We start from the raw sequence: 16796 nt of genomic DNA, 5'->3' as shown, positions 1-16796 counted from the left end.
CTCTTGTTTTACATGTTGCAATCGCAATTTTCTTGCTTAATCGCGCCTAACCGTGCAATGTCCGTGCAATCGTTGTGTTTCTCCACACGCCTCCGGCCGATGAGTCTAACGCTATTCTAACCCTTTGCCGAGTCACTTCATCGACAGAGCTGATTTCCTTCCTGCAATTTATTAACGATCGATTATCAGGAAACGATCTATCCTACATTGTTTGACCTCGCGCGCGCGCGCGCATGCGCGACTTTAGATTTGATGTGCGTCACGGTGCATTGTGAATCGTTTAATTGCGAATCCGACATGCCAGATGTTTCTTTCTTGAGACGAGATCGTGACGAACAAATATGAATCATGGATCATGACTCGTGAGTCACTCGGATCACTCATGTTTAAAAAAAAAAAAATAAAACAGATAAAAATAATGACTGCAAATGGCAGAGACTTGGCGAGATGAGAGAATAGCAAGCAATCCGTTCCGAACAAATCGTTGTGCAAAAATTAGGTGAAAGTACAAGAGAGCGATGAGTGAAAGAAATAATTGAACCGACTTATTAACGGTAAATGAGGACGATTTGCAGCGAATCGTCGAGCAATTATTTTCTTGAACCAATATCGCGAGAGTTAATTAAATACAGCATATAATTGCGTATTTAGTAATAAATTGTGAGCAGTTCAAACGATAAGAGATGCACACTTAAGTTTAATAAGAGGATTTTTTGCTGAACGCGATTAAATAGAGCTATCGACGAAGCATTCTTGGAGAATACTATTAGTTATTAGTTAAGAAATTAACATTTGTAAAGAATATTTAAAGTGACAATTGTTTTATAATGAAACGGAGGGCAATGCGGAGCAAAGCACGCTATTCAGCGAAGAGAAATTTGCTGAATAGGAGTAAATAAAATATTTAACGAAGTGTTCTTGTAATACTGTTAAAGAACAGATCAGGTTTCTTCAGAGAACATTAAGAATATTCGTATTTTTAAAGAATATTGTTATGAAGCATTAATTGCTCTATGATGAAAAGGAAAGCAATGAAGAATAAAACACGGTATTTCTCGGCATGTTACTAAAAACTGGAACCCATTCAGACATGAAAAGTAAGCTGCATGCGAAAAGTGACGGTTAATAAATGGCTTTCTCGATGTAACGGAAGCTTTTCGTTTAGAATAAATGCAGATCATCGACCAAGAATTAATGCTATGCGCTGAGAGCTGAACAAACGTGACTTTCTTTAAAATTCTGACAGCGAAGAACAAGAAACATAAGCATTTATAATTAAGAAGCCGTCGGTGCTTTCGCGTCCGAAAGTTTCCGTATTCATTTCCGCCTGTCGGGAAGCGCGCGACTCTCGATACATGCTGCAATTAAAATAAATTGAAAAATATCTCCAATCACAATTTTTACTCATGCCGATCTCGTTGCTCCTCCCTTCAACGTACAATCGCGCGCAATATTTCCGCCGCGCTTCAAGTATTCGCGACTCGATTGACCGAGGAGCTCTTCGAAACTAAAAGGAAACCCATGTAACCGAAATGCTCGAGAGATTCGAGCGAGCCCATTGCGTCCGCTCGGCCCGAAATAAGAACGCGTCCGCTCCGCGGGACGAACTCGGGATGGAATCGGGGAAGTGGTGAGCGCGCACGCGGGGGAGGATGCAGAAGTTGGGTCGGTAGGGTACGTAGGACCGTAAAGGAGGCGCAGGTAGGGCCTGGCGACAACTGCCGGGGGTTCCGTGGTGGTTGTTATCGACCCGGCGACGGTGGGTCGTGTAGCCGTCAGGATCGCAAGGCGCACGCCTGGACGGCAGCAAGGCGGAAGAGGGTGGCGATGACGAGGGATAAGAGGGAGCGCGCGGCAGATAGGCGAGGCAGACGGAGACAAAAGCAAACGAGGGGTGCCGCGCGGAGAGCAGCGAGCGGGGTGCCAACGAGGTGGTGGAGTATTATAGTGTATATATACTGCTGGTCGTGCAGGGTAGGTCGTGCAGAAGAGGCAGCGACGATCCGCGCCGGTAGTAGCGACCCGGCTGGCTAACGCGCCCCACACACACGCGGGGGTGTTGCATCCCCTCGAGAAGCTCGTCCGGAGCTCGGCGCGTGTACGCGCGCGTTTATGTGTGTGCGCGCGATATTATCGTGGTGCAGCAGCTCTGCGTCAGCGAGCTCGGGTGGACCCGCGGACGTGCGGAATCGCGTGTTCCGGTGTTTCGCAGCCGGATTCGCGACTCGGGTAAAAAAAGCCAAGACTTCGACCTTGCCGCCCTCGCCGACAGCAGCAGCGGCGACGGCAGCGGCGGCGGCGGCGGCGGCGGCAGCAGCAGCAGCAGCAGCAGCGGCGATCGAGCGACGAGAGAGTGACCACCCCGAGATCATTCAGTCTACGGGAGACGTCTCTTTCGGGAATCAACGGGGCTCCACGTGCGTCCATGGCAAAAATAAAGGAAAAATGGTAGCCGCGATCGGTCGATCGTACCTTTAGAGGAAGACGAGGAGGAGGACGACGTGAAGATGACGCGATAGAGAGTGCGACAAGAGAGAAGGAGAGAGTAAGAGAAAAGTGTACAGTGTGGTGCACGTTTTAAAGGGGAAGAAGGAGGCGGTGGACGACGACGACGACGACGACGACGACGACGACGGTGCCATGTCACAGCGCGGACGACGCGCGACCACAACGACGCAGACTACGATGAACGAGGATTTCTACCTGACTTGTGGCAGGCCGTCGAACCTGCTGCGGACGAGCTTCAGCAGCGCTGGCCTTGAGAAGCTCTATCGCGCCTCGTCGCTGCAGCAGCGTCGCGGCGGTCTCACGTGCTTCCTTATGTCGGCGATTCTCTACGGCATCTACGCGATCTCGGTGCCGGGCGTCGAGCTGCCGACCCGCGCCGTCACCGCGGTCTTCCTCAGCCTGAACGTCTGTCTGCTGGTCTGGGCCGAGCGCGGCACCAAGGCGCGCAACTCGCTCTGGTCGGTGGTGCCGTGCGTGGTCGGCCAGCTGTGGATCGTCCACCTGCCCGCACAGCTGTTCCTCCAGTCAGCCAAGGTCACGCCGCGGGACGGCCTAGGCTGGATGCTGTTGCTGCTCTACCTGCTGTTCGCCAGTCTGCCGCTCAAGCTGTGCTGCTGCGTGTCCCTCGCGCTCGGCAGCGTCCTCGTGTACTTCGTCGCTGTGATCGGCCTGTCCAGCACGACGTTCGAGGAGCTGAAGATGCAGCCCGTGGACGCGGCCCGTGTTCTGGTGGGTAAATGCGATGTTTCTCTCTCTCGCGCGCGCGAGAGAGCACTGGATCGGCGGCTGTTCTTCCTCCTCCCCCTTTCCCCGCCTGTCCGCCGCCGCTCGAGATGATGCTCGAGAAGATTGGGTGGCGAGGGGTTCAAGCACTGTTGACAGGATGAGCCTTCTCCAACTACGCGCGGTGAAATACCTGTCGTTTAATCAATGCGACGAGCTAGCCCTGCGAAAGCTCGCGTAATCCACCACGTGACCTTCTTCCATTTATAGCGCCCTACGGAGTTATTAAAAATAACACGAATACTCATATACACCAGGTTCTATATTTAATGAGTCAGTCCCTTCAGTCACGTCTAAAAAACGGCAATAATGAGATCGAAACGCGTATACGTGCGTCGACGCCGGTTTCGATAAAAAATTGAAAAAGTGATAATCAGGAGGAAAATAGAAGTCCGGATCGAATAACGAGATACATTTTTCATATTGTTCTGAATTGACGCAAGCACAATTGCGTGTATGATTTTTAAAAAAGAAAGATAAAAAATAATAGCCACGCGCGCGTATTAATTGCGAGCAAGGGGTATGAAAACGCTTTCTCGATACGCACGTAGGATCCAAACAACAGTGTCACACGGCAACGCCAACTTCCACAAACTGATTCACTGTCAACTGTAGACCGGTGGCACCGATGTACACCAACATCGATCCAAGTTCAACGAGGCATATCGCTACTGCTGTTGCGAATTCGCGATAATACGGATAGTTGCGGAAATAAAAAAAAAAAACTAGAATATAATATTGTCAAATTTTTAACAATATGCGTGAGGAAATGTATAAACTACGCGTTCTATATGAAATTTGTAAAAATCGTGCACTAAAAGAAATTAAATATACACGTGAACACGGCGGCAAATTAGTTTTATTGAAACAAAAAGTGTCCGCGAAACGTGTAGGTTAATGCGTAGGCGTCTTTTGTTTAAATCGGAAAATCCGTGTAAAATGTGCAGATTAACGTGTAGGCGTAAAATTTCACAGATTTAACAGCTTTATTAATTACAAATTATTATTCTTACTAACTTTTGACCTATGCACGTCAATTTGAAGCGGCCCACGTTTATCGCATCAACACATTGCATTAAACATATTTAGAATAAACATAAACACATACTTTTTCATTAATCGCATGGCTGCCGCGAATAATCCGGTAATTTTCGATAATTTAGTTCATTTGAGTAGAGCTTTTTTTATATCACAATGCGATTATTAATTAAAGCTATCGGCTACATTGACTTCGTATTCTAATCACGAATATCCAAATTTGCTAATTAATAAAGGAATTTCGATAATTATCATTGACATCATTAGCATCAATCGATTACATTCGTTAGCGGATATAGCGCGTACGTGTTTTAGTATACCGATGATATTGAATTACTAGCCATCCGTGAAAATTGATATATGTATACCCGCTATATGCTCACATAGGCTTGTCTTATCGATTCTGGTGCGCGATGTAATATCATTGATAATAGTATTTGCAATACTATATATCGCTACTAAAGTTGGCGTACTCGTACCACCGACACTTTTGTCTTGAGCACGGCATTGAATACAAACACAGGAGAATCGTAATTTTGTTGTCCTCACTCGTTGTACATATTTCATAAGTGTGATTTTAAATACGCGATTTTGAATAATACATTTAGTGAAAAAATATTTCGAAAACACGAGAAACCGGTGATATAATTGCTTCATTACATATTTGCTCTCCGTTCTCTCTTCCCCCCCCCCCCCCCTCTTCACTCTCTCTCTCACTTTTTAAATATTTTCTCTACAATCCATTTCATCGTGAAGAATAGAACGATTATTGAATTGAATGAAGAGCTGACACTAGAGTTTAAGAGATTTTAGAAATTATCATACACGTCATATTTTCTTTGCTTTTCATTTATAATTAATAATCACTCAAAAAAATGATCTTGCAATAATAGCTAAAATTTTCTAGGTGTAAAAAATTAACTAAAACAGATAAATGATTAGCAACTGTTGTGATATTGCATATGTTATTACTTAATCAGTTTAGATGACAGAAACAAAATATATATCTGTATTGTTTGTGAACTTTAAAAAGAAAGTTTCTCTAAAGCGCTTATCTATATAAGATCAATCACGTGTTAGATCATGCAATGAATAACATTTAGCAATGGTACCTAAATTTTTGAGAAGCTATTGCTAGAACATTACTGCTATAAATTCTATATGTGACAAACAATGTTTTCACAGATACGAAAAATAGCGATACATTCTTGTTGCGATATTTAGAAATCTAACTACATCAGCGAAATATTTTTTTGAGTGATATTGAATAACAAAATTAAACTTCTTATCGCAAGTATTAGACAAATTTATAACATGTTAAACTCACTTTAGAGCTTATAATTCGCGATGGAAGTCGGAAAAGAATTTTATTTATAATTTTATGTAACGAGAAATATCAGAAGATAAAAATTTGTGATTTAAAATATCCATGTTTGATTGTTAAATTTAATTAATTTAATTAATAATTATCAAGTTTATAAAATATCAAAGCAGACATCAAAAGCAGACATGTGCAAAATATATATAATTAGTGATATATTTTTATTCTTCAAATGTTTTTTTATAAAACTGCAAAGAGATTCTTGTCTCGAATTTTATTCTGAATACATAAATAAATATAATAAATCTAAAAGTTGCTTAAATAAGCCTAAATAAAAAATATAATATTTGAGAATATCTTATCACATTAAATGTGATATGACAAAGTTTTATATTTAACCTATCTTATCTACAATGTAATATTTAACAATCTTATTTACAATGTAAATTGTATTGTAAAATATGATTTGCTTTTTGAAGAAATCTCATCATTAACACACTTCAAATATTCGAAGCACAAAAATACTGAGCAATTCGCACGTGTTTGCTGATGTAGGAAATTAACTTCATCGATCCTTACAATTAGTATAGCTTGGCTATAGTATAGTAAACAATATGAGTGCATTGGCCGAGACATGCGAAACTTTTGGCGGCGAATATCGTGTGAAAGCGAAAGCTGAAAGTAGACGTGCCGCACGTGGCTCTTGTCGTTAGTAACACTCGAGTAGAGATTGGTCAATGGTAGTTTAAAATAGAGAGAGAGAGAGAGAGAGTGAGACGGAAAGAGCAACAAAGATGTATAGTGACACATAATGAGAGCGAAATAGAGTGAAAGAGAGAAAGAGCGACGAAGAGAGCGGAAGAGCGGCGCTGTGCAATGATGCGAGAGGTTGCCTTTCGATACGCGACGCTCAATGCTTTTTCACTGAGAATAGTGACCACCTTCCATCGCCACACCATGGAATATCATCCGGAAAAGTGACCTTACGAACGTAATATCGATTGCATTCGCTGTCAATCAAGCAAAACATCACGCAGACCTTTGAACTATCCAGTTTTCCAATTTTCCCATTTATTCACTCTTCGAAATGAATGTAATCTGTTTGTTCTAGTTTTTCCGACATTAAATATCGCACATTGGCGCTAAAAAATTTTCTGAAAATAATTAGTATTGAATTTTAAATGCTCGTTATAAATAAAGTATGATTTATATCTTGCGTGTTCTGTCACTTGGACAATATCAAGTATGTTTGAAGAAATCAGTTTTTATCTATCTCGATACGTGATTATTTGTTATTTAAATTAAATCTTGACGAAGACTCTAATGAACTCGCCGCCAACTTCGCGACACTAGCCGAGCCAAACACCCGTAAATCAGTTTTGTAAAAAAAAGAAACCACGATCTTGTAGATCCTGACGGTGACACTTTTTGCGGGCGCCGCTATCCTGGGCGCGTGCAGCTACTGCCTAGCGGAGTTCCAGCAACGCCGGGCGTTCCTGGAAACCAGGCAGAGCTTGGAGGTGCAGCTGATGATCGAGGAACAGAGCGCGGAGCAGGAGCGGCTACTGCTCAGCGTCCTGCCGGAACACGTCGCGGTCAAGATGCGGCAGGATCTCGGCGCGTCTCTCGATACGCAGTTCAAGAAGATTTACATGTCCAGGCATGAAAACGTGTCGATACTTTACGCCGACATAGTTGGCTTCACCGCGATCTCGTCGACTTACAGTGCCAGCGAGCTGGTCAAAATACTCAACGAGCTCTTCGCACGATTCGATCAACTCAGTGAACGGTAATTAATCAATTTTTTCTTGTTGTTGCCTTGTTGTCAAGATCGAGTGTCAATTTAATAGATTAATTTTCAATATATTTATATTAACACGCACACACACATACGCAACTATTTAATATTATGTTACTAATGAGGAATTCACCTTTACGTTAAGTCAAGAATGTTCAATATTATTAAATGGAACGCTCAAGCTACGATCAATATTGTTAAATTTTATGATTACGTTTTTGCTTTCAGAGTTTGCCAATGCTGTAAAAAAGTACATTATAAACAAGTCGAGAAATACTGACCCAGATTAGTGCAGATTTATATATATATATATATAAAAAAAAACTAAGTAACTTCAGTCCGCTAATGATTAATTTTTTATTTATTCAAAGACTTGACTCTTTTAAAATCATCAGCGAAAATAGCCGAGATAAAAAAGAAGAAATATTTGTCACTTGCATCGGAAGTTATTTATGAGCTAACCCGATTGTATATATTAAGCAGAACCTCGCGTGCTGTCGAATGCTAATCGTAAAATGACTCGGCGAAATGATGGAGTTCCGTAGCTCGCGCGTTCCATTTCCGCCAGATAACGAAAATTGTACGGCCGGCGCGGCGACGAGATTGATTCCGTCGGCGAATTCACCGCCGATTTTGTCTCCAGCCGCCCGACTCCGCAAATTCTGCCGCAGGGGGTAATCCTGCGGGGAACACAGGCGATCGATATCCTCGGGGATACGTTTTTTCGTTGTCGCCAAATGCAATTTGCAGTTTGCGCGACCGTACGTTATCACGTAGTATCGACGGCAGTTTGTTATTCGTATCGAGCGAATTCCGCGAGGAACACTTCTCTCCCGACGCAATTATCGGAAATGTGTTCCACTGATTGATAACACGAGCACGAAGGAACTTACTCGAGTGCGAAGAAGTTGTAGCAATTTGTATGAAATTTGATTCGCAGATACGAGCAAATGCGCATCAAGATCTTGGGCGACTGTTACTACTGCATAAGTGGTGCGCCCGTCGAAAGGCCAGACCACGCAGTTCTCTGCGTGCACATGGGGCTGTCCATGGTGGAGGCGATCAAGTACGTGCAACAAACGACCAACAGCCCCGTCGACATGAGGGTGGGCATCCACACGGGCGCGGTGCTCGCAGGAGTTCTCGGCCAACGGCAATGGCAGTTCGACGTTTACAGCAAGGACGTCGAGCTGGCGAACAAGATGGAGAGCAGCGGAAGAGCCGGGTGAGAAAAACTGTTGATTTTCTATAAATCCAAAAACGGTAAAAACGATAAATGAGATAAAAAAATATTATAAAGAAATTTTATATTTATGAATTTAATGTGTCGAGCGTGTTTTATTTCAACGATACTTTTACTTCAACTTGACATAAAATGATCAGTTTGATAAGAGATATTCAGATCGAATATCATGACAATTGGTCGAAAACACGATACAATGTTCTATTTACCCGTTTTGTCGAGGTCGCGCTCGCACGATCGAATGCATAAATAAATAAATGTTTCAAGGAGGGTACACATCTCGAATTCGACGCTGCGCTTCCTAAATGGCGAATTCGAGGTCGAGCCGGCGCACGGAGAGGATCGGGAAGAGGCGCTCCAAAAAGCTGGCCTTGTCACTTACTTTATAGTAAGGGCCTTGAAACCATTTAAGCCGGCGGTGACGAAGAGCCTCGCGTCGTTGGCGGACGCGGAGAACTCACAAAGGACGATGGAGAGTGCGCAAGACAAGGGGGACAATAGCAGGGAAGATTCCGAGGAATTTCAGCAACGTCTGAGGAAGAAACTTGACAGTAGAGGTAAAATTAAAATTGGCCGAACATTTTGAATCAGAGTTCAGATAACATCTTTTGAAGTATTTTTTTTTTTTTTTTCAATATTATGTTATTTATTAATTATCCAATATATTCAAGGATACATAAGATAAAAGAGAAAAATTATTGCATTGAAATCAACAACTTTAATTATTTATTTATATTTTTTTACTAGTAAAAGTTAGAACGTGAAATTTAAACGTCAAAGTCTGAGAGTTCCACATACCTAGTTAAGGGTGAAGGTTGCAATATTGTTTTATTTGAACTCGGCAGGCAACTCAAAAATCCGCGCATGCGTTTGCAAAGTACCACTCATCGGGTGTTGTAATTATCGACGCGGATACTGATTACAATCGACGCTCGAACAAGCGTGCCTCCACTTTGACTAACATCTAACTACGCAACAAGCGCCGACTAAATTGCGTGAAAAAATATCTATATTTCGAGTATACCTAAATTTGTGTGGTCGTACATTCGAACTTTTGAAATACGTACGGGAAACGGAAAGTTGATCTTTGCATTTACGGAATAACTTCGTTCGAGACATTTCTGAAAATTTACTAACAAACTTTGAAAAATTCATTAAAATCAGATTTTCCGAAATGAAAATCAATTTCAACGAGAATCGTCCGGCAATAACGATCGCTCGCTGCTAATCGCCGGACATCCGGTCGTCCTATTAACGACTCGATCTTAAATATGACGTCAGCGCGTGAACACTCGTAGGTGGTGGTACCGACCTAAAAGGTCACGCCTCCTGGTTGACCTTACGATTCAAGGATTCGACCGTAGAGACGGACTTCCACAGCATCATGGAAGCCTTCTCGCCTCTGTCGCTCCTCGGCGGACCCCTGGTGACGTTGTGCGCCGCTCCGGTCTGGAAGCTACTACCTTGGGGACCGTTCACGTGGGGTGGCGCCGGGGTGGTCACCCTCTTCGGCATCGTGTTAGCTGGCGCCACTTGCCTGGGCAGCGCCGTCAGGGCGACGTGGCTCAGAAGCACGCTCGCAGTCCTAATGACATTCTCCCTCATAATCTTCCTGCTGTTAGACATGGTACGGACTCGGACGGCCGCTTTCAATCAATACTTGTTGCTGCAACTCGCTTGCTCGCACAGTTGAGAGTTCTTTCCACCTCAATTTATTCAGTTCGAAAATCTGCAATTTATTTTTCCGAAAATATTTTTCAAATCAAAGTTCGATAATGACTTTTGTTCACTTGCAGCATCATTGCACGTACACTTATTTTCGACGTGAGACATTAAGAACGATTTCGTCGTTATTGATATTTTTATTGAAGTACATGAAAATTTTGCAGAAATTCAGAATATTCTTTTTAACGTCTCAAAGTCTCTCTTCGATCTTGCTTATATATTATTTAATTCTATCGAATAAAATTCGGACAGACTATATATTATTCTTCTCATTTATTTTACGCAGTGCAACTGCGCGATCGTTGAGGAAGCCGACCCGCCGAAGAACGCCTCGCTCAGCTGGTCCCCGCGCTGCCCGTATCCTTCCTATTACTCGTACATCGGCGTCCTCGCGCTGGTCGCTATTTCGATGCCGACGTACCTCTGTTACCTGACCAAAGCGTGCCTGATGTACTTCCTCGCCGGCGCGCAGTCCTGCATCAACGTTCTGTATCTCGCGCCGATCCTCGACCGGGAGGACGTGGCGTCGTATCCGTCTGGAGTCGTGCCCTTTCCGTTGAGATACTCTTTGTCAGCTACGCTATTTGTCGTCGCGACCGCGCTAGTTATCGTGGCGAGATACGTAAGTGCATTCTTTCACTACAACAAGATCTTGTATTAACATAAGTATTTTTTTTTTTTTTCTTTCTTATTTTGTTCACCTTATTAGCGATTTGACAGCTTAATAAAAAATTAACGTGATCGTTAAATTTGCGCGTGTTTGAAAAGTCTGATATTGAATGCGGTAGTTACGAGCTTCTCTTGACGGGGAAAAGAAAATTGGCCATTTCACGTTCGCGTAAATGGGGTTGTGATTTGTAACGGCACGCGAGAATAAAACGGCTCGCAAAGACGATCCCTTCGTTCAAGGACAGGTGTGACGATAAAGGAAAATTAACTCTCACAGATCTGCAAAACTGTGTCGATGACTACTTCGACGTCCTATTCTCGGCGAAAGTACATCGCGTTAGATCAATATCGCGAGCAAGTCAATCGGATCAGACATCAAGTGCGAGAGAATCAGATGCTTCAAAATATGTTATTCGCTTAAATTAACACCATCAATGTTGTGCTTTTAAAGGTCGTGCAAGTCTAATTTTTTTTTTTTAATTTCAGAGGAAATCTTTATTTTATTATTGCAATTATACCTTGCTTTACATATTAGAGAGATGAATCGAACGCCTCTGTAACTTTCCCGAAATAACTCGGTATGCATCAAGCGCGAGATTGAAACATAATCCATTTGCGGATATCGACGACAATGGCCGGGTTCAATCGAGAAATTAGACCTCGAACAATTTGCGATTTTCGAGTGGGCTTTTTGCGGACGTGTTGAATAACACTCTATTCACCCGGCAGGATTCTCTATCTGCTCGTTATTGAAAGCGCTGAATGGAAGAAGGGTGAAAGCAATTTCGTGCGAAGTTTTCATTCTAACGAGACGTTCTCTTCCCATTCTCGTTTCGTCACGGAAATACAACGCGTGTCCAGTGAAACGAGAAAAATCTGTAAAACAGCTCGGATAAGAAAACTTTATGTTTTTTGTCCGTTACATTTTTATTCTTTTCGGGTAAAAATGTCGCTCCGGTTTTCTTATTATCGACTAATTTATAACACCGGGTGTAAAACAATACACGGGTTATTTAAAAATTCTCGGAGTAAAATAAAAAAATCAGTTCATGTTGCTTTAAAATTATTTTTATTTTATGAAAATATGAGTCTTCGAGTCTTCAAAATGTTGATGCCATTTATACTTTGTTCCGAGAACTTTTTAAATAATCCACGTGTATAAGTTGATACCTTTTTAAGCCGTTTTTGTTCAAACGCGGGAGAAATTTCGAATAGCAATTTTGTTGTTGTGTGCAGGCTGAGAAGGCGAGGAGAATGTTGTATCTGCGAGGACGAGAAGTAATGGCGCAGAGAGAACGAGCGGCGGATATGAAGCGGCGAAACGGCGTGCTCATATACAACATCCTGCCGCCCCACGTTGCCGCGTACTTCCTGTCGCACGCGAGGCACTACGACGACCTCTACAGTCAGAGCTATGCCGAGGTGGGCGTGTTATTCGCCAGTATGCCGAACTTTGCGGACTTCTACAGCGAGGAAAGCATCAACAATCAAGGCCTCGAGTGCCTGAGGTTCCTGAATGAGGTCATCTCCGATTTCGATGCCGTAAGTCTTCGCTATTAATCCATTGCAATTTCGTGAAAGAGAACAGCGCGATGAATTGTCTGTCTTCTCAAAAATAAGCTCAGTTCACAGTAACGCTTTACTTAGCTTTAAATAGTTGTCAAGTAACTGTATAATTTTAGAAGAAGAAAGAAATAAAAAAATTTGTGCACTTTCGTAAACGCACTATAATTTTGAATATTTTTATACGTCACTTTAATTGAGAAATCGCTCTGTAAGTCGCTTTAACGCTCTTTCAGATCCTTGATCAGGAGAAATTCAAGGGCATTATCAAGATCAAGACGATAGGGTCGACCTATATGGCCTCATCGGGCATAACCGAGACAACCCAGTCGGAGGACGGTCCTCGGTGGGGCCACCTCGTCACTCTCGTAGAATTTGCTCTGGAGCTGAAGAAAGCTCTGTCGAGCATCAATGAACAGAGCTTCAATCATTTTGTTCTGAAGATGGGCATCAATCATGGACCGGTGACCGCCGGCGTCATCGGAGCGCGGAAACCTCATTATGACATCTGGGGCAACACTGTCAATGTCGCGTCGAGGATGGAGAGCACGGGGAAAGTCGGTTGCATTCAGGTATCGGTTATCTCACGATCGGAGCAGCTATTGTATCTATCCGGAAATGTTTCCAATCCAAATAATTCCGTTTTTCGTCAGCTGTTCCGCTCCGAATATTCGGACATATTCCGAATAAGTAAAAAGTCAATTCCGATCAAAATGGATATTGACATTCGCATATCCAAGCGGAAATTTCAAAACTGCTTTTATATTTTTTTTCAATAATTTGCGAAAAATAATTCGAAAGAAATTGTGCATCAACGTCCGAATTTTAATTAATTTATTATAATATAATAAATATTAAATCTTCTCATTTTTATTTAGTAAGTAAATTCCGTTATCGACGAGATTTATAATAGCTAGAGAATACTGATGGAATTGCGATCGAAAACTAAAGATAAATCGCAAAAGTTACATAAGCTGCTCTATGCTGAAGAAATATCAGCAATCGTTTGACATTTCTAAATTTTTAAATAAAAATTTGTGAAATAGCGAAATTTCATAATAAATATAAAAACAATTTGCAGGTTACCGACGAGACCCGGAAGATATTGGAGCCGTTTGGTTTCGGCTTTGAGCAGCGCGGTCTTGTCTTCGTGAAGGGCAAGGGACAGCTCTTGACGCACTATCTTGTGTCCAAGGACGGCGTCTTCCTGGATCTCGATAGCGATCTGCCGGTCGAACCCACCCATCCCATAATCTACCAATAATGTACTCGAAAATGGCTCTAACACGAACGAGATACATTACGGCTTTTCTCGGGGGGGTACTGGATTGGATGTTCGGATGGAAACTTGCTGCAGCCTCCCTCGAAAGCCTATCAGGTCGGATGTTTCGGGCGTCCTTTCTGAGCATCCACCCTTCTGAATATCCCGTGAGGAATTGCGACGCGCGAGAAGACGCGGAATCACTGGCGAATCACAAAACGTAAATTACGCAGTATCTCTGTACACCTACCGACTATTTCTTCAAATAATGTTCGGCAAGCTAAATGTACTGTCGTAGAAAACTCTCTAAATGTTAGCATATCCTCGTGTTTCTCAGAGCGAAAAGAAGTAGCACGCGGAAGGAAGGACGAGGAGGATCGGAAGAGCGGATCGGGCGAGATCGGCGCCTAGATCGTTCGCGACTGTCCTCGAGACTCGAGGCTCGAGTGTCTCATCCGTACACCGATACATGTTGGGTCTCCTCCTTCCGCGTTAATTTAGCGACAGCCAATGGCGCTGTTATCGTTAATTAATGCGAGGGGCGGAGAAAGATACAGTCGCTGTCGACTGTTCATTATCACAACGTTCGCACGCACGCGAGATCACGCACGCGTATGTGCGTGTTGCGTCGAACTCGTACAGGGTATAATAAAAAAAAAAAACAAAAAAACAAAAAAGAGGTAATAGATTTAGAAGTCTACGGCGCAGAGGCTGAACACGCAGAATAAAACGATACCTCGATGTCGCCGTGTAAATAGCAACAAATCCGTAGGAGAGAAAACAATTGTAATATCGTTGCAGATAATAACGGATAGCTATCTATCAGATAGATTATTGTCTTTCGACGCTCTCGATAACACGAAAGCGAATGTTTCGCGCGCGATAAAATTATTCTAAATCCATTCTCTTCTTTCTCCGAGTTATATCGATCGCGCAACGGCCGTCGATGCGTGACGATTCAACGCAGCAAGTCCGCCGTTGCCGATTCGAACAGAGAAATTATGGGATCGTGTTTTCCTTTTGTTTGCGCACGCGAAACGATCGCTTCTACATTATTGAGATTCTCGAGATGATGTTCCAATTATTCGGGGCGCGAGGGCAGCGATGACGTGACGATTTCACACGAGTGGCATCTTTTTAGGAATTTAGAGAGAACTGTATTAATCTTCCGGATACACATACGTCATCCGTAGAGCGCACACGTGACGATATATATCGAAGATAGTATAAATATAACGCGGAACTTTTAACGAAGGGAAAATAAAAACACTACACTAGGGACTATAAACGTGTGCGCGCCGCGTAAAAAAAAAGAGGAAGAGAAAAAAAAAAAAGAACATCGCCGATACGGTAGTAATTTATTTTTCTACAGTCGCCGAGGAGGAGAGAGGGGGAGAGAGAATTTATCACAGACCAAGATGAATCGAATATACATACACGAGGAGGCTTATAAAGAAATTTTCTACTAACTCTTTCGTTACGGTATGATGACGGCGCAAATCTCAATACGAAAATACGAAAGTCTCTCCTTGCGCGTGTTCAAGAGTATTTTATATACAACAAACTTGTTCTTCATCTCGAACTCGTGTAATTCGTGTAATTCGTGTAAACTTCTGTAAATTCATGTAAACAATTCGAATAAGTTGTAAAGTGCTCGTACAATTCGTGGCCGCATTGGATGTAACGAGAGGGTTGCCATAGAGAAAGAGCGAGAGGGTGGAAGGGGGGGAGAGAGAGAGAGAGAGAGAGAGAGTGAGAGAGAAAGGACAGTGTGAGGGAGATTGAGGACGGTGAGGGCGAGATTGAGTGGTAGCGAATTCAAGTAGGTATCGGCCTAAGCGCAGGGGAAGCTGAGCAAGAGTCAAAAAAATATGGATCTTTTGAATCGGTGGGAGAAGCGATATGCTTTCCGAATCGTTGCATAAATTGCGCACTTCCATTTCCGGCCGATTTGTCGCCCGCATAAATCACGCATTCACAGAGACACACTTGCATGTACTCGCGAAGACGCACCGATTGTAATACTAATGTAACACACATTAGTGCGCAAATCAGAGAGTTATCCTGTAAGGTAGCAATAAACTTTCGCGTACGTACATCACGTAAACTACTTGGACTACGCGAAGAAGTGCGGATGGATCGGTAAGTACGATCGATAGGCGCGCGGTATAATTCATCTATTTGAAAAATAGATTAATTAAGAGATATTAATAGAAGTTTATTTTGTGAAATCGTAAATTCGTCATTCTCGAAATTCAAGAGAGGTCAGGTTATAAATCGATTTCTTAATTTTCACTCACTCTGTTAAAAGAAACAGCACAAACGAGTATTGTACAGAAAATTGAAAAAAAAAAGAAAAGAAAAGATACGAAGATATTTAAATGATATTTTTGAAGTAGCCTTCGATATCAAATGTTGAGAGGAGAGAATCTTGCAGATTAAATTTCTATTAATTTCTTTCGGTATGAAGGATAAATAATTGGCCTAATATGCGCTGATTTTGGAAGTCGCGAATAATTTAGCGCAAAACTTGCGAAATAAAATAACAATCGAAGTAATTTTTCCAAACTCGTTTTAGGTTCTGACTACCAATAAGTCTGAGAATTTCTATCAATGTTTTGGGAGCAGAATTTCGATAACTTTCAATTCAACTGTTTCACAATTGGTTCGCAACAGAGAATCAAGTCCAATCTTTTAAGTGTCTAGGGTTACGCCATCAAAGACACGAGTAACAAGTGTTAGTATTAAACAAACATTAAAGATATCTTTGTAAATAAATTTCGAATTAGAATTCTGTGAATTTGAAGATAAAATAAAATTGATGGAAGAATATGCGATTTAGTCGACTGCTTGCCGTCCTAAAATCTCCCTTTAACTTTCAATTGTA

At 42.4% G+C, this 16796-nt stretch overlaps 1 protein-coding gene across 2 annotated transcripts; it reads left to right on the top strand.

Moving 5' to 3' along the window:
- The first annotated feature begins 134 nt into the window (after positions 1-134).
- Ac3 (Adenylate cyclase 3) lies at positions 135-16741 on the top strand. Of its 2 annotated transcripts, none has more exons than XM_012377810.2 (9): positions 135-3237; positions 7060-7439; positions 8389-8673; positions 8959-9248; positions 10056-10318; positions 10703-11038; positions 12322-12627; positions 12885-13220; positions 13730-16741. In XM_012377810.2, the coding sequence occupies exons 1-9, from the start codon at positions 2641-2643 to the stop codon at positions 13910-13912; spliced, it is 2976 nt and encodes a 991-aa protein (XP_012233233.1). In that variant the 5' UTR covers positions 135-2640; the 3' UTR covers positions 13913-16741. The 2 variants fall into 2 exon arrangements, with proteins under 2 accessions (XP_012233233.1, XP_012233232.1); XM_012377809.2 differs by having other exon boundaries at positions 9990-10318.
- The last annotated feature ends 55 nt before the right edge of the window (positions 16742-16796 follow it).

The sequence above is a fragment of the Linepithema humile genome, chromosome 7 (genome assembly GCF_040581485.1).
Source record: "Linepithema humile isolate Giens D197 chromosome 7, Lhum_UNIL_v1.0, whole genome shotgun sequence".
In the NCBI taxonomy this organism is placed as follows: Eukaryota; Metazoa; Arthropoda; class Insecta; order Hymenoptera; family Formicidae; genus Linepithema; species Linepithema humile.
The sequence above is the reverse complement of the archived record's forward strand: the minus strand, read 5'-3'. Positions and strand labels throughout refer to the sequence as shown.

Excerpts from the sequence above, each read along its gene's own strand:
- Ac3 (XM_012377809.2), top strand. The coding sequence starts at position 2,641 with ATGTCACAGCGCGGACGACGCGCGACCACAACGACGCAGACTACGATG. Across the intron at positions 8,674-8,958 it reads GAGAGCAGCGGAAGAGCCGG|GAGGGTACACATCTCGAATT; the intron begins GTGAGAAAAACT and ends AAATGTTTCAAG. Across the intron at positions 9,249-9,989 it reads GAAGAAACTTGACAGTAGAG|GTGGTGGTACCGACCTAAAA; the intron begins GTAAAATTAAAA and ends GAACACTCGTAG.